General features: G+C 46.2%; 1 protein-coding gene across 1 annotated transcript in view; it reads left to right on the top strand.

Annotated features, from left to right (window-relative positions):
• The window catches only part of YBEY (ybeY metallopeptidase (putative)), a 1,466-nt gene extending 763 nt beyond the window's left edge, over window positions 1–703 (top strand). The window contains exons 2-3 of the mRNA XM_014949238.1: window positions 150–218; window positions 477–703. Of these exons, the coding sequence (XP_014804724.1) occupies window positions 150–218; window positions 477–563 (156 nt within the window). The 3' untranslated portion in view covers window positions 564–703. The remainder of the gene's footprint in view (window positions 1–149; window positions 219–476) is intronic.
• Window positions 704–24,983: the final 24,280 nt, after the last annotated feature.

Here is a 24,983-nt window from a genome sequence, read left to right as displayed (position 1 = left end):
GGGGGGGGGGGGTTGGGGGTTGTCACCCCTGCATCCTGGTTGGTGGGGGGGTGTTGCAGTGCTGGTGCCAGGACTGCCTGCGGAGCCCAGCTGCTCACGTTGGGGTTAAGTTTGTAAAATACGTCGTTTCCTCTCGCCTCTTCGCACAGGTGACAGCAGCCCACGGGTTGTGCCATTTGCTTGGCTACCAGCACAACACAGAAAGCAGCTGGCAGCAGGTACGGCAGTGCCCTGGAGCTGGGGGAGGTGTGCAGTGTCCAGCCTGTGTAGGGTCATACCTGGGTGGAAAGCATCTCCCTGTCTCACACCCTGTAGCAGGGAACCTGCGGGTATGGCTGGCTGGGTGGGCAGCTCCGCGAGCCCGGGGCTGGTATTGATAATGGTGTCAGCCAGCACTGAGACCCCGCTAGCCCAGCTGTGAAGCACGGTGCCAGTGGTGCTGACTGTCACATCTCTCCTGTGCCCTCTTCCCGCAGATGTACCAGAAAGAGGTGGAGATCCTGGAGGAGCTGAACCGGCTCATGGGCACCAACCTCCGGCCTCTGACCGCGGGCCTCTTCTGAGGGAGGCACCGCGTGGCCGCCGCTTCCCGGCCATGCACCGAGGGGCTGGGCCGCTGCTGGGGCCGCCCCGGATGCGGCACAGCACGGGGATGGTGGTGCAAGGCCTCGGCTGCTTCCTGCTGCTGCTGGGCCTGGCCACACTTGCCTTCCTGCCCCCTGCTGCTGCCCAGCCGCCGCCTGCCGCCCTCCGTGCCGGCCACGCCGCCTCCTCGCTGCCCGCCGCCGCTGCCGCACTGCGCACCAGGTGAGGGGCGGCCCCCCCAGCCGCCACGGGCCTGGAGAGCAGGCCCACCCCGCTGCCCCAGCCCTTCCTGCCTGCCAGGGTCAGACATTGTCACCCCCCCGGGACCCTCCTCTCATCACAGCTTTCTGCATGGTGTCCCGAGGGGAGACGATGGGTCCCCCGCACCAGCAACGTGCCGTGTCTCTGAGCCATCAGAGGTGGGCGTGTAAAGGTCTTCCTTTACTTGCTGGTGTCGTTTGGGTCTTTTCTGGAAGATGCTGCCATTGCAGCTGTCTGGTGGCTTTCCTGCTGTGACCGTGGCTTGGGGGAACCCCACTTGTCTGTCCTGCAGCAGGTGATGTGCACTCATTTCCCCTGTCCTTCTTCAACATGTCCTCCCGCTCTCATATTCGGCTCACAGGAATTAGCCCATGTGATGTGCCAGTGGTTTCATCATTCTCACCACATACCACATCACCCTCAGGAAGTGCAGAACATCTGAGGGGTTCACTCCTTGGCTGCCCACATCCTGCCCCACTGCAGGAAAGGCTTGTCGTATGTCCGCACTCAGAGATTTGCAGTCAATGGCTTGATGTCCAAGTGGAAGCCAGTGACGATTAGTGTTCCTCAGGGATTGGTACTGGTACCAGTGCTGTTTGCTATCTTTGTTGGCAACATGGATAGGGATTTAGTGAACCATCAGCAAGTTTGCTAATGACACCAAACTGTGTGGTGTGGTCCACAACTGGAAGAGAAGGGTTGCCATCCAGAGGGACCTGGACAGGCTTTGAGAGGTGGGCCCATGCGAACCTCATGAAGTTCAACCAGGCCAAGCGCAAGGTCCTGCACGTGGGCCCCAGCAATCCCAGGCACAAATACAGGTTGGGTGGAGAATGGATTGAGAGCAGCCCTGAGGAGAAGAACTTGGGGGTGTTGGTTGACGAGAAGCTCAACATAAGTCAGCAATGCACACTCACAGCCCAGAGAGCCAACTGCATCTTGGGCTGCATCAAAAGAAGCGTGGCCAGCAGCATGAGGGAGGTGATTCTGCTCTGCTCTGCTCTGGTGAGACCCCACCTGGAGTAGTGCATCCAGCTCTGGGGCCCCCAACATAGACGGACACCTGTTGGAGAGGGTCCAGAGGAGGGCCACAAAAATGACCAGAGGGATGGAGCAGCTCTCCTCTGAAGACAGGCTGAGGGAGTTGGGGTTGTTCAGCCTGGAGAAGAGAAGGCTATGGGGAGACCTTATACCAGTCTTCCAGTACTTAAAGGGGGCTTAGGGGAAAAATGGGGAGGAACTCTTTATATATACTTTATATATAGTGATAGGACAAGGGGTAACAGTTTTAAACTGAAAGAGGGTAGATTTGGATTAGCTATTTGGAAGAAATTCTTTACTGTGAGGGTGGTGAGGCACCAGAACGGGTTGCCCAGAGAAATTGAGGATGCCCTGTTCCTAGAGGCGTTCATGGTCAGGGTGGATGGGGCTTTGAGCAGCCTGGTCTAGTGGGAGGTGTCCCTGCCCAGGGCAGGGGGGGTTGGAACTTGATGATATTTAAGGTCCCTTCCAACCCAAACCATTCTATGAATCTATATGCCACCTTGATAATGTCCCGTGAGGAGAACCCCAGGGCTCGCCCAGCCCCTGCAATGTGCACTGCCCTGCCTTCTGCTACTTCATCCCTTTCCAAGTATTATAGACTCATGAAAGAGGAACAGTTTCCATCCCAATAGAGCTGTGCTACATGATTGTGGGGTTAAAAAAAAAAGACACATAGAAGTTTTAAACTCCCCAAAGTAATTATATTCCTTTGTTCTCCCAAGATACCTTTTGTATGATGTAAATCCTCCTGAAGGGTTCAACCTTCGAAGAGATGTCTACATTCGCATTGCTTCCCTTCTAAAGACCTTGCTGAAAAGTGAAAACTGGGTGTTAGTTCTGCCCCCCTGGGGACATCTTTATCACTGGCAGAGCCCTGACATCCTTCAGGTCCGGCTCCCTTGGTCCGAGTTCTTCAATATCCCAAGCCTCAACAGGAACATCCCTGTCATTGAATACGAGCAGTTCCTTGCAGGTAGAGTATGGAATCGTACAATCTACAATTGACTAAACATTTGAAGTGGTTTCTTCACAGGTTTATCCATATATGTGCTTTTATCCTTACACATGAAATAAAAAAAGTTAAAGGCAGTGAGAGGAGGGATGGGAAAGAATTGTGCTGAGTAACAAGCCACTAGGTTTGTCATTCATTTGATGTACCAGTGTCAGCCCCTTGACTTCTGGGACCCCAGAGAAAGACAGTTAATAGCTCTGGTTAAAGCCAATGATACTTCTGCATAGTTTTGCCCCTAGTAACAATGGTGTAAGGAGAAAGAGGCAGCCTGCAGCTCCCTGTCAAAATACAAAGAAGCCACATTTTTCTGAAGGTGGTTGGACAGTAAAAGCTGTACAGTGGGTTCTTCAGTGAATTTACTCTTTCAGCGTCAATGCTGCACATACTCAAAATACTTAACCTCTGCTTTTTGTGTTCAAAACGATATATATAAGAGAAAGGCTTTCCCTAAGAATATGGAAACTGTGAAGATGGTTAATGCCATGTTGAGCTAATCACCAAATGCCAGAATCTGCAGCAGTGTAACAGACTTTTTTAGCAAAGGAAATAAAGGCCACCAGATGTCACAACTTTGCTAAGAACTTTGAGGGTATTATTGTCCCCTGTCTTCCAGGAAAAAAGCATTCAGAAACCCACCCTGAAATTTAGGGGAAGAAGGGCTTGGACTTGTTGTTTTTTTGGAGGCACACTTCCCAGAGCAGCATTGAAAACCTCTGTGTTTCATGGTGTAAATTTACATTTCCATGGCAATTCAGTTCTGTTTGGCACACTAAATCACACATAGCTGGGTGGGAGTAGCAGGCTGTCACAGTCCCTGACCCTTTTAGGTTTTCTGACTCACACAGGACATCCTTTCATTTTTTGTGAAGAAAACAAGAGAGAGAATAGTGCAGCATTAGCATTTCTAGCAGATTTTCAACCTTTATCATGTGGTTTTTCATGCTTACAAATGCTTTGCTTTGCCTTTTGCTCAGAGTCAGGTGGGCCCTTCATTGAACAGATTTATGTCCTCCAAGGCTACGCAGAAGGATGGAAAGAAGGAACATGGGAAGAAAAAATAGATGAAAGGCCTTGCATTGATCAGCTTATGTACTCCAAAGACAAACATGAGTACTACAGGTAACATCTAGCAGTCCTTTTAGTCTTCTTTTTAGTTGTATTCGTTTAGGCATTTACCTGCTCTAATAGAACAGACTTGTGTGGTTATTGTAGTGTTGCCTGAATCTCTAAGTGCTTGGGGTTCACTTTGGTTTTAAAAACCCATCAATAATAAAATGTTATATTGGTACTAGAAGATGTAGTTTTAGAAAGTTGTTCCACACAAAAACAGTATGTAGGAGCTGGGTGGTTTATCTACATTATCATCTTTCTAGAGTGAAGTGTTTATTTGTTTCATTATGTATGCTGTTAATTTAAAATACACACCTGTGAAACAATACTATGTATTGCCTTTCAGGGGCTGGTTCTGGGGTTACGAAGAAACACGGGGCCTAAATGTCTCTTGTTTGTCCGTCCAAGGATCTGCCTCCATTGTGGCTCCCATCCTTTTGAAGAACACTTCAGCACAGTGAGTTGTCTTGTATTACTATTTATTGTCATATTGCGTGCCCACAAACCCATTGCCAGGTGGGAAGAGCAGGGGAACTTGCAGACTATGTCCCACTGTTGTGGTACTTCATTACTGAGTTATTGTAATCCATTAAAATCATTACAAAGGGAATTTACACTCTGAGACACCTCACTGTAAGTTAGGTTAAGTGCTGCAGTGCTAAAACTGAAGAGGAAATAGCCTTGAGTTCCTTCATATTCTCTCAGGTAGCTAAATGTCCTCACCACCCTGTGTTTACCTTTCTTTCCTTGACCCTTCGTTGCTGGGTCAAGAGGGAATGAACAGAGTGGAATCGGTGTTTCGCAAGTCCACATCTTGGATCACAAGATGCAGTGCCTGGTCTCCTGTGACATCCATCCTCAATAGTGTGAGCTGGATTTAGAGAATGCAAGCAGCATGTTTTGTCTTTCTGCTCTGAGATGCCACTAGGATGATCAGAGATCCTATATGAGAGATGGAGCACGCTTACATTATCCCAGTAGCAAATATTTCTGGTCTGCTGTGATCCTGTAACAACTGAAGACATCGTAGCAAAGCAAAAGCTACTGGGGTACAAGGGAGAACAGGAAGAGGAAATAATTACTGTTTATGAATACATCAGGGGAATAAATCCATAGAAGAAACACAAACCATGTAAGCTGAAGTGTGGTTTTGCCAGGAGAGCAAAAACATCAAAAAATTTGGCATCAATATGAATTAATTGAAAATTAAATGAAGGTACCCCTAAGCTGTAATACCTCCGTCTGGGACCAGAGGAAGCAAAGTCCTGCTGTTTTAACAGGAATGTTGTTCTATTTATAGGAGTTACACCGTAATCTTTGCCAGTGACAGCAGAAAACTGGATTAAATAAGCCATAGAGATTTCCATGTTTAGCTCTAAAGTTAACACTTTTCATGGCAACTGTCAAAGGTCTGGCGATGAGGAAGGTCAAGGGAAAAATTAGGAGTGGTGCCCAAGTATTCCTAACATGCAGGTGCCTTGTCCACAAGATGCCATTCCTCTGTCAGACACAAGTAGGAAGAAGTATCAACATAACGGCAATGTAAGAGCAGCTCCAGTGGTTCATGTTAAAGTCGGTCTGGTTTAGTGTGTGAAATCCAAGAGTGGCTAAAATCAGACGTCTGGGGGAAAGTACAAGAACAGGGTAAGTGTGTGTAATGCTCCCCTTGAGTCCTGTCACACCCTTCAGATTTGTGGTTGTAGGGATCTTCTGAGCCAAAAGTGATCTTTCTGTCTTTTATATCCTTCAATGAGTCCATGGATCTGTGCAAGCTTCCTTTTGAACACTGTTCACACTGTTAGTACCCACAAAATCTTGGGACAAGACTTGAAGGTTTTGCACCTTAACTGTGCATCCTTTGAAAATCCACCTCCTCTTGTAACTCCTACCTGCAGGTTTCATCTAATGGCCCTCAGTTCATGTAGTGGAAGACACAGTGAACAAACAGCTTTTCCATATTCACTTCTACAACCGTGCATGATTTTACATCTCTCTGTCTTATTCCCCCTCAGTGGCCTGCTCTGCAGCCTGAAGAGTGCTGCCTTCATTAGCTGTTCTTTGTGTGAAAGCTATTCCATGCCTTTGGTCATCCTCGCTGCCATTTTCTGAAGCTTTACAATTCAACTGGATCCTGTACACCAAGTAGGATAATGACATGCTCTATTTAGTGTTCTCTTTTTTTTTTTTTTTTTCTGGTAATTCCTAATATACAGGTTCCTCTTTTTTTAACCTCTGATGAGCGTTGCCTTGATATTTTCATCAAACTGTCCTCATTCCTGAGCCTCGAGCCCTTTAGTTATCAGGTGAAGCCAGATTTTTTTTACTGTATGCTCTCCCACATTAGATTTCATCTGCCACTTTATTGGCCAGTCATCAGACTTCTCTAATCCTTTACAACTGGCCTTTGTCTTTGCTGCTCTGAGCAATTTAAAATGATCTGCAAGCTGTCATCCCACAGTTCACATCCTTTTGTAGATTGTTGAGGAATATGGTGAAAAGCAGATCCCTTTTACTTGTGACCACCCTCTACAATAAGAACTGGACATTTATCCCTTTTTTTGATCCATGCAAGAGCCTTCCCTCCTGTGCCATTGCTGTTAAGTTTTCTTAAAAGCAGATTTCACCTATATGCACGTGTGATTACGTCTTCAGACTACTCTGATAAATGCTCAGAGTTCAGAGCTCCACGTTGATACTTCGCCAATTTACTTTAGGTATCCCTTAATTCTGTTTTTTATAATAGTTGCTATTAAGATGTCCAGTACTTTGACATTAGATTTACCACTATTGCATCCCAGACCTCCCAAGTGTTTTTAGAAAATTGACATGGCATTTGTTGTGTTGCAGTTTTAAGCGAGAAGTTGCATACCGGAACTAGCGGCGCAACTGATTCATCCTTGGATTGCATGGCAACTGTTGGGTGAATACTACCCAGTGTTGGCCATTTGTTCATTCATATTGTCTAGCTGGTCCATTGCTGGACACTTTCTATGGACACTTTGGTTTGAGACACGTCCTGTGATGAGATTCTCTATAAAAAGTAGTTCTGGCGTGTGAATCTTCCAGGCTCCTCCACCTAGCACACAGCTACAAAAAATTGTATTAGCTGTTTCAGTCATAACATTACTGTCTCTTAAGTGCTTGTTAATCCCTTAATTTCCTTTTACTTTCTATTGGAAGGAAGGTTTGTCGTTAGATTGAAGGCCTTTATTCCTTGTTGCTCAAATTCTTTTTTGCCTTTTTCTGTTTAACTTTGTGGAGTTATGAGCCTTTCTGTTTTCTTCACTTGGACACTACTTTGGCATTTTTGTGTAGTCTGCTTTTTGAAACTGCATGCAACTGCAGTAACTTTTTGTTGGCCATTGTTGATCCAGGAGGATGCTGAAGATGAGCACATTTATGGCTTATGGCCACTCTCACAGAGTAGCTCTTCCACTGTGAGATTTTGGTCCGTGTCTTGCTGCTGCTCAAGATGATGTGAGGAGCTACTCCCTGCTCAGCTGGTTCATGGAACTGCCCTTGGTGGTGTCTCGAGCTGCAGTTGCTTAGTCAACATCCTGCTGTGATACTTGCCCAGCCTAGATGGGGATAGTTGAAATCTCCAACGGCCTCTCTGATTTCCTGTATTGCAGTTTCAGCCTGGCAATCAACTCCAAGCTTCCTGTTAAATGCTGCTTCTCCACCAGCAGAGTCTAGTCTATTTTCCAGATTATTTGTAACCTCATGTGAAGTGTCCAGCTGATTATCAGCAGTTGTAATCTAAAGATGATTGGTTATTTGCTTCCTCATTTTACTAGAAGAAGGTCCAGATAATGACTTTGACCCCCTTCAGCAGAAGCATTTCTCTCTCTGTTCGCTCATACTCCATATGCTCAAGAGCACAAACTAAGCCTACATCCACTATGTATGCTCTTGGATACTCAGAACTCTCAAAATGTCTCCTGTTTCTTAGAGCTTGGATAGTGCAGTTATGTTTCCAGTACACAATCCTGACCTGTGCGTATTTATGAAAAGCACAGGCTGTTTTCATGTTAGTGAAAAAATTTCGTTTTAAAATTTGTGCTTAGTTGCTAGCACACATTTTTGTAGTGTCTGTGTGTTCTTTGATCTGTTATTTTACTGTAGGACATTTTATCCCATACATGGAAAACACCTTCCCTGGATTTGCTTTTATGATCGTGGCTCCTGATTCCTCCAAGAGGCTCTCACATGCTTCAAGGCTGAGCATCATCTCATAGGTTGCTTCTCCCCTTTGGATCACTCTTCCTGTTAGGAGTCTTATTTCTCCAGTAGCAACTACTTTGAGGACTATATGAGGGATTGTTATTGCTTGTTTGTGTTTAACTGTCAGAATTAAGAGTACTATTTATTAAGGAAGAGAGCAGGAACACGCAGTGGCACAGAGCCCTTCTTTCCCCAGCCAGCCATGGGTCACAGTTTGCTTTGTACAGAACAGACTGGCAGCCTACCCCTCATTCCCTGTGCTCTCTTTACAAACAGATCATAGCCTGTGCTTTATCCTAGCAACTGTGTAAAGAAATATCGTAATGTAAATTCTATTCCTAAGGGAACTACACTCAGTTTTACAATTTTTAATAGGTCAGTGATGTTAGACAGAGCTGAAAACCTTCTTCATGACCACTACGGAGGGAAAGATTATTGGAATGTGAGTATTTTCCAGTTAGCTTCTCTAGACTTTCTACTTGGTTCTGATAAAAATTCAATAACCAATATGTAATTCACTTTTGCCTGGGGTTCCTTTTCTTGAAAGTAGCTTGTGCCTTATGTTTCACCAGTGCATGCTAAAAATGGTCTTCAGGCTGCTGTGGATTAATGTAATGCAGGAATTCGCCCTGGTGTCTTGTCCCCAAAGACTCAGTGCTGCAGAGCGTGGCATTTAGAAGGATCTCCCCTATGCAGCACATCTGCAATCAGAAGGGAACTGCCTTTGCGCAGTTTCTTGTCTAGCCAGCCTCAAGATTAGGCTTTTCAAAAGAATTCCCAAAAGTGCTCAATATTGTCCTTTCTGTCTCCCCATTGGCTTTGATGGCAAAATTCTCATGGGTCTCAAGGTAACACTGTGCACTTTGGGAGACCTTGTGCTGAGGGTCTATGGTAAAATAATTCCTGTGGGAAAAGTTTTAAGACAAAGTTAAGGATTCAGCCACAGGAAAACAGAACATGATATGGAGTGCTTGATGTAATTAAAATTTCTAAGAGAAGGTGACTCTCTTGATACTATGAAACAAATTACATAGACCTCAGTCTGTTGAGATATAAATATCTGGCTATTCACTTGGTATATGGCATATTTTTTAGAAACGGACCGAACAGTATTTTGCTAACTATGAATTTTTCATTGAGAGAGACTTTCCAAACAGAGAAATGCAACCCACATATCATTTCTGAGTTTCACTTTTATATGAATCTACAACATGCATTTCTTAACAGTGGCACTTTAAACATTGTCTCAACAATTTAGACTTGTCTCAAAGTTATTTCAAACTAAACCTTCTGCTAAATAGTCTTCTTTCTCTTAATTCAATTTTAACTACCTGCATGATTTTTGCTTGCTGTTTTTTGCTTAATAACTCTCTGGACAACATCTGGAATTCTTTATAAATCTTGTTAACAGATGCCTTCTTGTCTCGAAGTTTTCAAATTGTAACAAACCAGCTTCCCTTTGCAACCAACCTACATCTTTGATGTCCAAAAACATTTGAATTTAATATTAAGCTGCATTGCTCTGGCTTTGTCACCGTTTTTGTCTAGGCTTCTCTACCACTGCAAGCTGAAAGGTGTTCTTTTGGGATTCTTAATGGTTGAATGACCATGGAGCAGGAAAGACCTCCCAAAATGGTTTAGGAGCAACTGTTGAGTCCCTTGAAGAGCATCAATGTAGCATGTAGACCACCTGAGTGCCTTAGCATCTACATGAAAGCAGAACATTCTCTAGAGAAGCCAGCAGTTTTGACTTTGGTTCACCACTTATTGGGGACAATCTAAAAGAATTAGAGGACCTGTACTATTAATTCAATTCATATACACAAAAGGGACCATAACCAATGCTGATTCTGTTTGTTTGTTTTTGTCCCAAACTTAAATCACAGAAAAATTTAGATGGGGAGGTGTCTCAGCCTCCCTGCCTAGAGGTCTGCACTCCAGAACTTGATCTGATGGTTTGGGGCTGTGTTGAAAGTCCCCGCAGATGGAGATCCACCACTTCTCTGGGGCTTGTCCCACGGCTGTGCCACTCTTGTGCACAAGAGGTTTTGCCTTATACCCAAGCAGAAGTTGCCTTGCTGAGGCTTGGGCCCATGGCTTCTCGTCTTTTTCCATGCACCTCTGAGAAGCATCTCTTTTCTTTGTTGTTTCTTTGCAGATAAAAAGGGAGAAGCAGGAGAAATTGGCAGGTAGTTGGAAAGGGTGACAATATTGCACGTGCAGATTTGAAACATATACTTTAAGTAAGAGGATAACCAGATTCAGAGAGCATTCACTTTAGAAAGTATATCAGTGGAAGTTCACACTTCCACTTGTTTTCTCTTTTAGGTGTGCTGTTGCAAAGTAAGTGTTCACCAGCACAGCTGCTGTCAGAGGAGTGCTTTGGGCCCAGGAAAACTTTGGCACTTGGTGCTGCGTGGGTGCCAAGCATGACATGGTAGTGGTGCTATCTGTCTGGATGAAGTTTAGAGGTGTTTGACACAAGCATAGCGTTCAGAGATGCTTATTGGCCTCCCCAGTGCGCTGCACTGCCGTGGGTTGCTTGCATGCTTGCTGCCTCTTGGGCACACCGTGTTCATCACATCTCGGGAAGGTACCCAGTGACTTCATCCAACAGGACTCTATTGTGTCAGCATATTACAAAAAGGAGGGAAAATGTCTGTCTCTGAACTGCAGCATAAGCATTCTGCAGCAGACAGTGTGTACATCCTCCCCTGATACACATGTGTTGCTGGAGGATTAGAAAGCCAGTGGTCATCTCTTTAAAGATGCTGGAAGAGCAGGCTTTGTACTTCCATTAAATATTTAGAGGGGCGTGGATCTCTAGGTACCAGCATTATGGATCTTACAGAAGACTAAATTGTTTTGTGTCTTATTGAATGGTATGGAGGAGAAACCAGTTCAACCACAGTGAGTTTGGCATATGGAAAAACTGGAAATAATGGCTGGCAGACTCTAGTTCCTGCCTCTTTGCTAGAGCAAGGCAAAGGCACAATCTGCGTGGCTACGTCTTGGAGTACTAGTAATACTCTGCCTGGCTTTTCCACAGCGTAGAGAACTCTGTCCACTGTGGGCTTCATCACACTGAGAGAAGAGACCGTTGGAAATAGAAGTGTTTTCATTGCACCTTCTTTGGTGCCCATCACATGACACACTACAGATTGTATAACATAAAGAATTAGACCAAATTGCCAAGTGTCCTTTGTAAGTGGTATAAGTCACGTGGAATTTCCTTAGTTTTGTTGTGTGTGCCTGTTAATAGGAAGACTATGTGTGACTGTGTGCAGTGGTAACTGCATCACAAAATCTTTGAAAGAGATTATTACCCAGAGGTGAAGGAAATAATTCATTTTTCATCACTTGTCCACTAAATTTGATAGGAGTATTTGTGGCTAGACATGTGATTTTTGTAAAGCAGGTTTTATTCATATGGGTGTTCTGCAAGCTAGACTCTTTGCCCAGCTTTTGTTTCCAAAGGTGAGGTATATTGCTAGAGTGTTTACTTTGGTATATTACATGTTCCATTGTGTAAATAACTACAGCTTACTCCATACACCGATGTATTGTAGGGTCAGAGGAGTACGCTGGTTATAAATGGGATTATGATTAGAATTAAACAGTTAAAGCTCAGATGAAAGGTTAGAAATTGTTGCTTGTAGTGCTGCATGGATGTATCATCCTGGAAGCTCTGTGTATGTGAAACTATCTCCATTTAGTCATCTTTAGCTCTTCCTTTTTCTGACTTGGCATCTGCTCTTATTCCAACAGACTCGTCGGAGCATGGTGTTTGCTAAACACCTCCGTGTAGTAGGAGACGAGTTTAGAAACAAGTATCTTCAATCCACAGATGAGGCAGACAGGACTCATTACAAGGAGGACTGGACACAGATGAAGGTACAATCTTAACAGTCTGTTTCCCATAACAGATGTAATAATATTTTTTTTTTATTTGTGTACTCCTGGCTGTACACTGCAAGGAATATTTGGAAGATACATAGGAATCCAACTCTCCCTGCTCACATCAAGGTGGACGTTCGTACTGTACCCTTTCCTCCTTGTGTCATGTGAGTTAACAGAGTCTGTTGAGATGTCACTGACTGGTTCTGCGTGCCACATTTCTGTTACCCTAATTTCACTAAAGGAAACTTGTATTTCTTCTTGTATTCAGCATCATCTGTGGGTGTAAAGTTCAGCTGTAAACTGCCATTTATGGATTTGGTCAAGGAGAGCGATTTTTGCTTACAAAGATTTTGCACTCTTGTTTCTCTTGTATGATGCAAGCCACCCCAGATCAAAACATTGCAATAAGTGTCCCAAAATACTACCGATCCATACCTTAAAATTGCTTTCTGCAGCTAGAGTATTTCAGTGCCTTATCCAGAGACTGTACATTCAGGCCTTTCCAGTGTGAATGAATAGTGGTGCTCTCAAGTTTTAAAGTTTACTGATCTTTCTTTCTCTCTTAGGTTAAGACAGGCACAGCTCTAGGTGGTCCATACCTTGGGGTTCATCTCAGGAGGAGAGACTTCATTTGGGGTCACAGAGAAGATGTGCCTTCCCTGCAAGGAGCAGTGAAGAAAATCCGCAGCCTCTTGGAGATGCATAAACTTGAAAAAGTTTTTGTAGCCACTGATGCTGTCGAGGAGGGTAGGCATCTTATAGTCAGTTTAGGACTGGTAACTTTTGACAATGAGTGCAGTAATTCCCACTTTGTTTTTATAAATGGCTGGAAGATCATACGCCCTGGTAACTTTTGACAATGAGTGCAGTAATTACCACTTTGTTTTTATAAATGGCTGGAGGATCCATCATTGAACAGGGAATTGAACAGGATGGGCTGCTGTTTTCTTCCAGCTTGAATAGTTGGTGTCAAGTGTTCATGGTCAGGTTGGATGGGGCTTTGAGCAACCTAGTCTTGTGGGATATGTTCCGAGTTTCTTCCAGCTTGAATAGTTGGTGTCAAGTGTTCATGGTCAGGTTGGATGGGGCTTTGAGCAACCTAGGCTTGTGGGATATGTTCCGAGTTGGGACTCGATGATCTTAAAGGTCACTTCCAACTCTAACCATTCCATGATTCTATGAAACCATTCATTTGGTATCTCCCATAGGAGGTTTGACAGTCTTTACAATAGCAAATCGGTAATTGAATTCACTTGTGCCACCTCTTTTTCCTTCCATCGCACTTTTTTCCTTAGCACTTCAGAGACTCTCAGACATACTGGTGAGAACAGTCCTCTGCAGTTTCCAACCCAGCCTTCCTCTTGGCTGCCCCTAACACCAGACTGGGGTGGACCTGGTTCTGTGTGGATGAGCCTTAGGAAGCCCCAAGGGTGGGGTTCCTCTCCCCCCAGTCCTTATCCCAGGGCTGCACCTCCCTCCTGCTCGTATCAATGTGTGATGTTGGAATAACCCTGCAGGGCATGGCGTCTGTGATAGCTAATCTGAGTTTGCTGTCAAGAAAAGCCTCTTGGTACACCTTCACTGTAGGGTTAGGCAGTGAGGTAGGGTCTGTTCTACTTGGTGCAGGCATCCCCACCCCCTGAGAATTGCCCCCCTGGGCACTGTGTCTCTGCCCCCTGGCTTCTCCCCTGCCTACAATACTCTTATGTTTGGCAAATGTTTTATAAAATTTGTAGGTAGATTTTGGTTTTGCTTGTTTCATAACTGTTAACCCAGGTTTTCCTTAAACACTTTTATGACAGCAGCATGTTGGTCTTTATAATGTACAAATAAATTTGCATCTTTCCCTTTTTCAGAGGTTGAATTACTCAAGAAACTGCTGCCTGAGATGGTGAGGTTTGAACCTTCTTGGGAGGAGCTGGAACTCTACAAAGATGGGGGCTTGGCTGTGATTGACCAGTGGATCTGCGCACATGCAAGGTGGTAAATTTTCTTTGAGGAGCCAAATCTTACTGTCACAAAACTGAATATTGTTTTTGACCCAGATATAGTTGTTTACAAATGATACGTGACATGTTATTGTATAATTGATATATATAGAACATGTATAATAGTTATATTTTGTATATATATAATATATGATAATTTCATTATCATATCATTTCAATGAACATTAAAGTTCATTGGACTGAAATAAATTACTTGCATTTTAAGATCTGGCCCCCTTCATAAACCTGTTCTGATTTTTTTCACAGGTTTTTTATAGGCACCTCAGTTTCAACATTTTCCTTCCGGATCCACGAGGAAAGGGAGATCTTGGGATTTGATCCAAAAACAACTTACAACCGATTTTGTGGTGATAAAGAGAAAAACTGTGAGCAGCCAACTCACTGGAAAATTGTATACTAAAATACAGAGAAATCTGGACTTCGGTACCAGTGAGCTCCAAAGAATAAGGAAAAACTACAGGGAAATACCTCCCTTTGACCAAACTGCAACTCAGTCCTCTGCCCTCTTCTCAGTGTTTACTGGACATTTGGATTCCGAAGTACAAGCAATACTCGTCTTCTTAGTCAGGCATCAGTGGGAGTGAGAAAAATGAAGTCAGCCTGGGATCTGGTTCTCAGCATACCTGGTGTTAGAGGACAATACCAGACACTGCAATTGAGACCTGAAAGGCAAAACTTTGTTCTGAAATTAACAAATGAAGTAAGTCGCGGCTTTCTTTGGAGTTCTAAGGAATAAGACAAAAACAGTTTTAACTTTTATAAATGTAACACAGCTGTGGTCTGTACTGCATTTCTGTCTTTATTTTTTGTTCTGTTAAGCGTATGCCCCTCTGATTGCAAAAAATATGTCCTGGTTTTGTAACCTGCACTACATGAGCTGCAGATCGTGCATAAACTCTGCCATTCCTTGGGGAAATCTTCCCATTGTCAAATAGTAATTTGTGAATATTCAAATTGTCTGATGCAAACAGTATTCAATAAAAGAAGAGGAGGTGATATTTCTACCTAAACACCAGCTGTTTCTAATAGCAGTCTCAGTGGGTCTGAGAGGCACAAAGATAGGGCTTTGTAGGGTGGTAAAAGAAAGATTATGTTTCTTCTTACATTTCACCTTCATGAAGGAAGCTTTTTCTTTTCCCCACCTTGTTCTCCCAAAGGCCTGTTTGATGGAAAAGGTGATGAAAAAGGCGGTACTCTTTTGGGATCACCCAGTCACTCAATTCAGTGATGGTGATGCTTTGGTAGGGAGCATGCCAAAAGGCTTTCAAGTTTCCATGTCAGTTAAAAGGATTGTCTCAGTAATTCAACAAATGAATTTTCTGCATTTCTGCTTTTCAGTTTATGCAAGGGAGCAAACTGTGGACAGTCACAGACAGCAAAAGTAATTGGGCCTCAAGATAAAGTGTATGAGCTGAGCAGTCAGGAACCTTGCAGATAAAGTTGTGCTCTGCTAGGGATGGAGGGCTGGTGGCACAGGGGAAGAACCCTGTGCTACGCCACCAACCAGAGGGAAAGCACAGCTCCTGTTTGAGAAGGGTTTTCTTGTACTCTCCTGCTGTGTAGGATTGGCTATTGGGAAGTATTCTGCTCCATTCTGTGCTTCTGGTGGGTCTTTTGCCCTGCAGGCCTATATGGCTCTGTTAAGCAGGAGAAGCCTTTTTCAGAAGTGGACTAGGAGACAGATTTAGAAAGGTGAAGCAGACATTTTTGCTTGAGGTCTGTTTTACCAGGCTGCCTGCCTGGTAAAGTCTGTGAGCAGACCCTTCACTTGATCTTTCCTCTTGGCTTGAGTAGGAGCATATGTACCTCTCCTGCCCTCTGCGGTGGCCATTTCACAGATGCTCCCAGACAATGAGGTTGTTACCTCCTGTGCAACTGCAGTGGAAGCTGTGAAAGCTTCTCAGCAGTAGCAGCGTTCCATTTTTAGAGTAGATGGACTTGGGGGATAAGCTCTCTCTGCCTCAGTGTGCATCTTTGTGGGTATGTGTAAAACCAAAGAAACTGTGATTGCCTTTAAATAATGATAGTGTATATGGATTGCTGTAACCAGCCATGGATGATTGCTGAGAGAGCTGGGCAGAGAGGCAGGAGTTATTTTCCCCTCTTTTGGTGAACAATTTCCTTTTGGGGAAGGGAAGGAGTAAAGATTAATGGCTAGCAGGCATGTCCATGGGTCTGCTGTGTGGGCTTGTAAGCTCTGGTGCTTCTTTTTAGATGTGATTAGAAGAAAGTCCCTGTGTGTTTCCTTTCTCTCCTCTCTAAAACTGAACCCAGAGTGTTGCACCTCTTGGCCCAGCACCTTTCTGGCACCCATCTCAGTTCCCACTGCCCTTCCAAGGTGGATGCAACAGAGGGTGGCCATGCTGCTCTGTCACTCTCTGTCTCTGGACATTACAGCATTTTTACATGGTCATCTCCTGGGGCAGGGGCAGCTTCCTTTATCTTGGAGCTGATGTCCCTCTTGGCTGCTGCACATGGGTCCCCCATGTATTTCACTCTGGGCTGCCTTCCCTGAGAGGTCCCACATGCATGACACGGGTCACTGCAGACCATGGGGGCCTCTTGGCTGTAGCAGTGGGGGTTGGGAGACAGCAATCACTGGGATATGTCTGGTTAAACCAGGCTTGGCTGATGGAGCATTTATCTCCTGTCCCTGGTTCCCTGGTAGGGTCTGTTGGCATTTTTGGATTGAAGGGATGGATTGGGGGTGTCCATGTCACTGTGAGTGCTTACCCTGGGAGTGCCAGTCTCTGCCGCCCATGAGGAATCAAGACACCGTAGCTCGGTTGCTGCCTGGTGAAGCAGGGGCAAGATTCTTCTCACCAAAGGGATGTCCTTAAGGCCTCCAGCAGCCTCACAGCTTGGGGCTGTTGAGGGCACAGACCCAGGCTGGGGGCTTGCAGCAGAGCTGGCATACCTGGATCAAACCCTTATCTGGAAGGTAGTGGTCTCTTGGCAAATGTAACATCCAATAATTACACATCTATTTCAGCAGTTCCTTCCTCTGCCTCCCATAGCACAGCATCTCCCTCTGATCACGTTAAGGCTATCCTCCTCCCTCCCCATTTCTTCCCACCACTCTGTGGCAAGAGATGGCCAGCTCCAGTGCCTGTGTGCCAGGGGCCGTGGGGACAGAAATGGCCTGGCACTGTGGGACATACCCCATCCACCCCTTGCCTCCTGAGGCATGTGCACTGGAGAGCAGGTGCCCAGGAGGCAAAGGTTTTCCTCTCACAGGCCCATGGAGCAGCTGGTGCCTGTGGCCGGGCCAGGGGGTCTGGGTACGTCCACTGCTGCTGGTGGCTGCTGGAAGGCAGACATGGCTGGTCACCCTCAGCTGAGGGCCCTGGTTGCTTTAGGGCCTGACACTTCCAGGCCATTGACAGGCCAGGAGGGAGCAGGGGCCAAGGGGCTGAGCCGGGAGGTGCTGGCCACGAATACCCCCGTGCCCCTGACATCTCTGCTCTGCCCATGCCGCCCCTCATCTGCGCAGGGAGCAGAGCCCTCCCCAGCTGGGGCAGGGATGGCCACCCCCTGCCCAGGGTCCTTCCTCCTCCCCGCCAGCCCCCACTGACACCCCGCCGCCCTCACTCGCCCTCGGAGGTGACCTGGAGCTTCCTCCTGTGCCCCCCGGCGAGCCCCAGGAACACACAGCCCCTCACAAACCCCGCTGGCCCTGGTGAGCCGGGAGGTGCTGGCCACGAATACCCCTGTGCCCCTGAAATCTCTGCTCTGCCCACGCCGCCCCTCATCCGCGCAGGGAGCAGAGCCCTCCCCAGCTGGGGCAGGGATGGCAGCCCCCTGCCCAGGGTCCTTCCTCCTCCCCGCCAGCCCCCACTGACACCCCGCCGCCCTCACTCGCCCTCGGAGGTGACCTGGAGCTTCCTCCTGTGCCCCCCGGCGAGCCCCAGGAACACGCAGCCCCTCACAAACCGCGCTGGCCCCGGCACGGGGTGGTCGGGGACCCACAGCCACCCACAGCCACCAGGCCAGACCCTGCTGCTGGTGCAGGGAGGGACCCCCAGGCAGAGGTGGCTCTCCGAGGAACCTGATGGCCGCCTCTCGCGTGGGTCCTCTGGGCTCTGCAGGGACCGGTGCGGGTCCTCCCCGGCTCTGCTGCTGTTCTCTGCCAGCTGGAGAGAGGGCGAGGGGGTGGAGGGAAGGGTTGGTGCAGGTTCTCCCCCTTGGCCAGATGGTCCCTGCACCCAGGTCTGGCCTCCCCTGCCATGATGCCCAGCCAGCTCCTTGTGAAAGTTAACTCTATCCCCGCTAGATCCAGGACACAGAATACCAGGTTGGAAGGGATCTCAAGGCTCATCTGGTCCAACCTTTTTTTGGCAAAAGCACAGTCTAGACAAAATGGCCAGCACCCTGTCCAGCTGGATCTTAAAGTGTCCGATGTTGGGGAATCCAGCACTGCCCTGGGATGACTAGTCTTGTTGTTCTCATTGTGAAAATTTTTCTCTTCTGTCCAATTAGTATCTCCCCAGGACTAACTCGTACCCATTACCCCTCATCTTTTCCATGTGACTCCTTGTAAAAAGGGGGTCTCCATCTTCTTTGTGGCCACCCTTCAAATACTGCAATATGGTGACAAGGTCTCTCCTAAGCCTTCTTTTTTTCGAGGCTGAACAAGCACAATTCTCTCAGCCTTTCTTCACATGGCAGGCTTCCCAGGCCTTTGACCATCTTTGTGACCCTCTCCAGCCTGTCCACATGGTTTTTGTGTGGTGAGGACCAAAAATGAAGACAGTGTTCCAGGTGTGGCCTGACAAGCACTGAGTGGGACAATGACTTCCTTATCTCTGCTGGCGATGCCCTCGTTGATGCAACCTAACATCCTGGTGGCTTTCTTTGCCGCTGCAACAGACTGCTCACTCATATTAAGCTTGTTGTCCACCAGGATCCCCCAAGTCCCCTTCCCCAGACCTGCTCCCCAGCCAGGCAGATCCCAGCCTGTGCTGCACTGCTGGATTATATTCCAGGTGTGGCCTGACAAGCACTGAGTGGGACAATGACTTCCTTATCTCTGCTGGCGATGCCCTCGTTGATGCAACCTAACATCCTGGTGGCTTTCTTTGCCGCTGCAACAGACTGCTCACTCATATTAAGCTTGTTGTCCACCAGGATCCCCCAAGTCCCCTTCCCCAGACCTGCTCCCCAGCCAGGCAGATCCCAGCCTGTGCTGCACTGCTGGATTATATTTTCCCAGGTACAAGACTTTACACTTGTCCTTTAACTTCATAAGGTTTTTGTCAGCCCACTCTTCCAGCCTGTCCACGTCTTACTGCAGGGTAGCTCTCCCACCTTCTCAGTTCTGTAAAGGGTTTTCCTGAAAGTTGGCCAGGAAATTTCCCCCATTCTGGATGTCTCTCAGTTGTTCTTACAAACAAATCAGGAGGTCTTGGTGCCTTTTTCTATTTTTAACAAATGGCTTCAGAATCCTCTGAAACTATTTGTCTGGGAGATTGCTAAACAGATTAGAAAATTCTATCTCTGAGGTTTGGAAACATAAAGACAGGAATGCTTTTGAGGGTCACATGGCAGCAAAATTACTTGACGGAAATGTTTCCAAATCTGTTTTCAAAATGCCCTCTCCCAAGCAGTTCTCCTGAAAGCAGTTACTTTCTCACTCCTTGGTCACACGTCATCTTCACCGTGAAGGGACAGATTAAGAGCGTGTATTTTTTTGAAAATTTCTGTTGGGTAGTGTATTCCTGACAGCCCCTTGTCCTTGCAGAAACAGCCAGCAAATCTGGAAGATGTGTCTTTTTGTGCGGGAAAATGCACAACTTGCCTTCCTGTGTGACATCTCTTTCAAATGTTTTGCCACGAGATGACCAGCAAGCAAACCGCTCTGTAGCACAAAAGATTTCTGTGGTCACCTTCCATCTCATGACCAACCACTCTAAAGGCTCCATGGTTTAAATGTCTTGTTTTTATAAAATTAATGGCATTGATGCAGCACTTTGTGCACTCCTGGCTCCAGCCTCCATGATGCAATCACTTGCTTATGAAAAACACAGCGAGTGGCTTTCACGTGCTATCTCTGCAACCTCCCCCTGGGATCTGTTTTTTTTTTTGATTGCAGCTAAAGCAACCACTCCACCCCTCTCTTGTACCTGGCCCATTGCCATCACATGCACTGAGATTTGCTGCTTCTGCCAGGGTTTTCTGCATTACACTGCCAACAAAACCAGAACCCTCCCCACAGAAGCCCACCTCCAACGTCACGTTGCAGCTGGTGAGGCCCTGGGAGATCTCAGGCAGGTCGGAGGTGGGGCTGGAGGAAATGCAGCACCTGCACGGCTGGAATGACCTCAGCAATGACACTGACTCTGAAATAGTACCACAGGGTAAGACACAGCAGCCTGCTTTGCCCTTCTGCTTATTGATGCAATATATGAACCACCTTATTAACCTCCACAAGCAACATTTCAGCTGTCAGTTGTCCACCAGTGAGCCTCGTCCCTGGCCCTGTCATTAGGAAAACAAAGATAAAAACACATTTACCACAACTAGGGATCTGGCACATATTTTGGGAGCCTCTCTGAGGGTTACTGCTGAGAAATTTCCCTTTGCGGCAGACATCACTGGAAGGCTTAACTTGCTCTACCTCTGCACGGGTCTTTTAGAGCACCAGCCTATCAGGGACTTTGTGGTCCCTTTATTCCACTGTGTCCCAACCAGCAGGAATAAATAGAAGATTGTGGCAGTGATGTTTGGTATGCCATGCCAGATGTCTTGTACCGTGTCTCCATGCCAGTAAACCACCAGCACATCAACACAAACACCATCAAAGTAGACTGACTAGAAGAAGCACCTCTCATTTTGCTTTGCAAAGCTGATTGCGAGGCTGTATCTTTGGTCCCAGAAGCCTCTGATATTTTAAGAAACCACATCCAGATGGTAGAAGTAAAAAATTATGGGGACCTGTCCTTTTAAAAGAACTATTACAGAGCCCAACGGTCTCTCTGGGTTTCAAGGCGTTCCTGTGAAGCATGCTGTGGGTGTTGGAGGTATATATGGTAGCCTATTTTGTTAAGCTACACATTAAAATCACTACTTAAGATACTGCAAGAAAGATGTTTGGACGTGTTTCCAAGGTTGTCACAGACAAGTTGGAATTGCCAGCAAATCAGAATGGCTCAGGCCTTGCTTGTATTTAAAGAAACAGCCTTAAAAGAAAGTGCACCATCATCCCTGAAAGGGAAGGCCCACCTCAGCCCTTTAAAAGAAAGAGGAGGAGGGTGCCTGGCAACTGAATGGCAAAAGAAACAGAAATTGAGGAGAAGAAGGGTACAAGTTGCACCAAAATAGGTTTCATCTCATTGTAAAGAAGAAATTTTTTATAGCAAGAATGATCACTCACTGGAAGAACCTCTACTGGGGGTTTTCAAGATGTGATTGGGCAGGTGCGAGGCTCCCTTTCCCGTGAAAGGTTGGAGCAGATGATCTTTTGAGATACCTTCCAACCTGGACTATTCTATGGTTCTATGACTATGGTTCTATGGTTTTTATTTTGTTTTGCTTGCACACAGAGCTTTTGTTTTACCTTTTAAACTGTCTTTATCTCAGCTCAGTGAGTTTTCTCACTTTTAACCTTCTGATTCTCACCCCCATCTCGGGCGGGGAGTAAGTGGCTGTGTGGGGCTGAACTGCCTACCGGGGTTTACCCACCACACATTAGAAAAGGAAATATGTTTTAAAAGGGGTGGTTTTTTCCTTTAAAAGGGTTTGAAGTGTCCCCAGGACAAACCAGTGCTGAGAAAAGCCTGTGTATTGAGGTATCTCAACTTTTCAGCATTGCAGAGTCAGCACATTTGGATTTTTTCACAGCTGGGAATAGGGAAGATTACATAGGTCTGAACAACACCCTGCTGTGTCTTTCCTGCAAGGTTGTAAAAGCTGATCCATCCTACCTAAAAGCCAGTGAGGCCATTGACCTCTATTTTCAGCCAGCTGGCCACTACGCTGAGGGACCAACTGATAAGCCAGAGCAGCAGCTCCTACCCCTCTCATGTCTTCATTGAGGTGCTTCTCAGTCACAGCTGTGGGGTGCTGTCCATGCACTTCTCCACAGAGCTGTCCTACAAAGACACAGCCTGGCAGCAGGAAGTGGTCTTGCTGAATGGTGGTGGGTAATCAGACAACGCTCGGCTCTGACAGGCCACGATAGGAGGCTTGAACCCTTGTAAGCCCTCCACAGCAATCTCTTCTTTCAAGACAGTTTTTTGTTGAAGGCTGTGGATGCAAAAATTAAGCTGATGGGCACCAAAGATGATTTTGTTTGACCAGGTCCCCATCAGCAGGAGCTTGCAAGTTGGTTATTGCCTCTGCCGTATTGCTTGTGAGAAGGTGTGGGTGGTGCTTGGAGTGCACTGATGGCATGGAGGCATTACTTACAGCCAGCTAAATACCCTGTGGACCAGGTGGGCATGAAGGTGTTCAGCATTTCAACTGGCAGTTGTGTCAGCAGCCAGGAAAATTTGTTTCTGGAACAGCTGCCCAAGTTTGTTGTTCCTAGGTTTGTTGATGATGCCACTTTTAGCAAAAATTATGCTGAGAAGCCTTCCCAGGTACCCTTACACAACAGATATGAAGATCTGGAATTAGAAGGACAGGGACGTGATAAGGTAGATGATGATCCATCCATGCTAGAGGAGTCACCAAGATCAGATCAGCCTATTCCCCATATCATGACCAACTCCATGGAGAAAAAAAGGGCTTTTGAAGGGGCACAGAGAGCCTGATGACCAAATCCACCTTTTAGGGAAGTTTGCTGCCTCCATGGAGCTCAGGCTGAAGACGTTACCAGGAAACTTCCTAGGCTGGTAGGGCCCTGAGATTATTATCCACTATTTTTCATGTGGGAAACCAACGAAGTCACGATGAGAAGTCCAAGAGCCATAGGGAGATTGTTAAAGGTTTCAGGAGTGCAGGTAGTAGTCTCCTGTCCTCCCAGCTGTAGGGAATGACATTGAAAGAAACAAGTGGATATAGTTTATCAATATCTGTCACTGGCAGAATTTTGTGGTTTTGGATCATGTGATGGTATGTGTGACACCAGGCCTCCTGAGGCCTGATAGAATTCACCTGTATCAACAGGAGAAAATAGTTTTTTCTTGTAAGTTAGCAGGGTTGATTGAAAGAACTAGGTTTGGAGGGCAAAAGGCATAAAATCAGGCTTATTAGTGATAAGCTATGGGATGGCATGCTTGAGGGATGGTGTGCTAGTGGGGGCTTTCATGACATACTGAGTACAATGGAGAGCATCTGAAATATTTGTACGCTAATGCATGCAGTACGAGGAATAAACAAGAGGAACTAGAGGCTTTGGCACAATCTCAGAGCTGAACATTGGTGTAAGGGAGACTTGGTGGGAAGACTCCTCTGACTGGAGTGCTGTGGTGGCTCTTCAGGAGAGACAGGCAGGTGAGGTGGAGGTGTAACACTATGTAAAGGAGGGATTAGACAGTACAGCACTTGCAGTTGGGAACAACATAGCTGAGAGCCTCTGGGTAAGGCTTAAGGGCAAAGCTAATAAAGAGGAAGTTGTCTACTCTAGATCACTCAGACAAGATGATGACACCATTGTATTATTCTACAAGAATTCAGGGGAATTGCTAGACCAGTTGCCCTTGTCTTTATAGGTGACTTCAACTTCCCAGATGTTAACTAGGGACTATCATACAACAGAATTGAAACAAGTTAAGGAAATTCAAAGAGTTGTAGCAAACAGGGTAACATCTGACTGGCAGCCAGTCCGTAGTGGTGTTTCCCAGGGCTCAATTTTAGGCCCAGTTCTCTTCAATGTTTTTATCAATAATCAGGACACGGGAGTTGAATATACACTAAGTTTACTGATGGTACTAAATTAGGGGGAGCCGTTGATTCTCTTGAGGGTAGAGAAGCCTTACAGATTGCTCTTGATAGATTGGCACACTGGGAAGTCACCAACTGTATGAAGTTTATCAAGGACAAATGCTGAGACAGTGAAATCTTGGGTGTATGCAGAGACGGGGGTACAAGAGGCTGGTGTGCAGCCCTGCAGAAAGAGATCTGGGGGGTTTAATTGATGGTAAGCTCAATATAAGTCAACAATCTGCTCCGGGGGCCAAAAGGGCCAACTGTGTCCTGGGATGCACTAAGCACAGCTAACCAGCTGAAAGACGTGTTTGTCCCACTGTACTCAGCATTAGTGCAGTCTCACTCAGAATACTGTGTGCAGCTTTTGGACTCCTCAATATAAGAAGGATATAAAAATATTAGAATATGTCCAAGAGAGGGCAAAAGAGATGAGCATGATTTATGAGGAGCAGCTGAGGACACTAGGTTTGTTCATCTTCTGTTGTGGGCAGAGCGATTAACTTCACTCATAAGGGAGAAGCAGTGAAATATTTATTAATATCAAACAGTGATTTAACAAAGTTTGACAGTGAATAAGACAGGGTTTTACAAGATTTGATGGCAAGGTACACTTGGTTATTGACTGTGTAGAGGACAGGGTCAGACAGAACTGTCAGGGAGACCCTCCCATTGAGTTACGAGGTTCAGAAAGGACCCCCTGGCTTTCTAAACCCCTTCTCTGAGAGGAGTCTGGGTGCAGCTGGATCCAGTCCAAGTCCCAGACTTGGTCAACAGTTTATGTCTAAAGGATTATATCTGCTCAATCAATCCTTTGTATCACTTAACTAAGATTTCAAAGTTTAGCATGTTATTAACCACCTACCAAGAATCTATTGCAGCAAGGAATCTCTAGACCTCAAGGAATAACCTTGAGAGGCATCCTTGCTCAAGAGGAGATCGTGGAGTGCAGCCGCTGCTGTGCAGGGGAC

Source organism: Calidris pugnax, unplaced genomic scaffold (genome assembly GCF_001431845.1).
Source record: "Calidris pugnax isolate Ruff unplaced genomic scaffold, ASM143184v1 scaffold75, whole genome shotgun sequence".
In the NCBI taxonomy this organism is placed as follows: domain Eukaryota; kingdom Metazoa; phylum Chordata; class Aves; order Charadriiformes; family Scolopacidae; genus Calidris; species Calidris pugnax.
The sequence above is the reverse complement of the archived record's forward strand: the minus strand, read 5'-3'. Positions and strand labels throughout refer to the sequence as shown.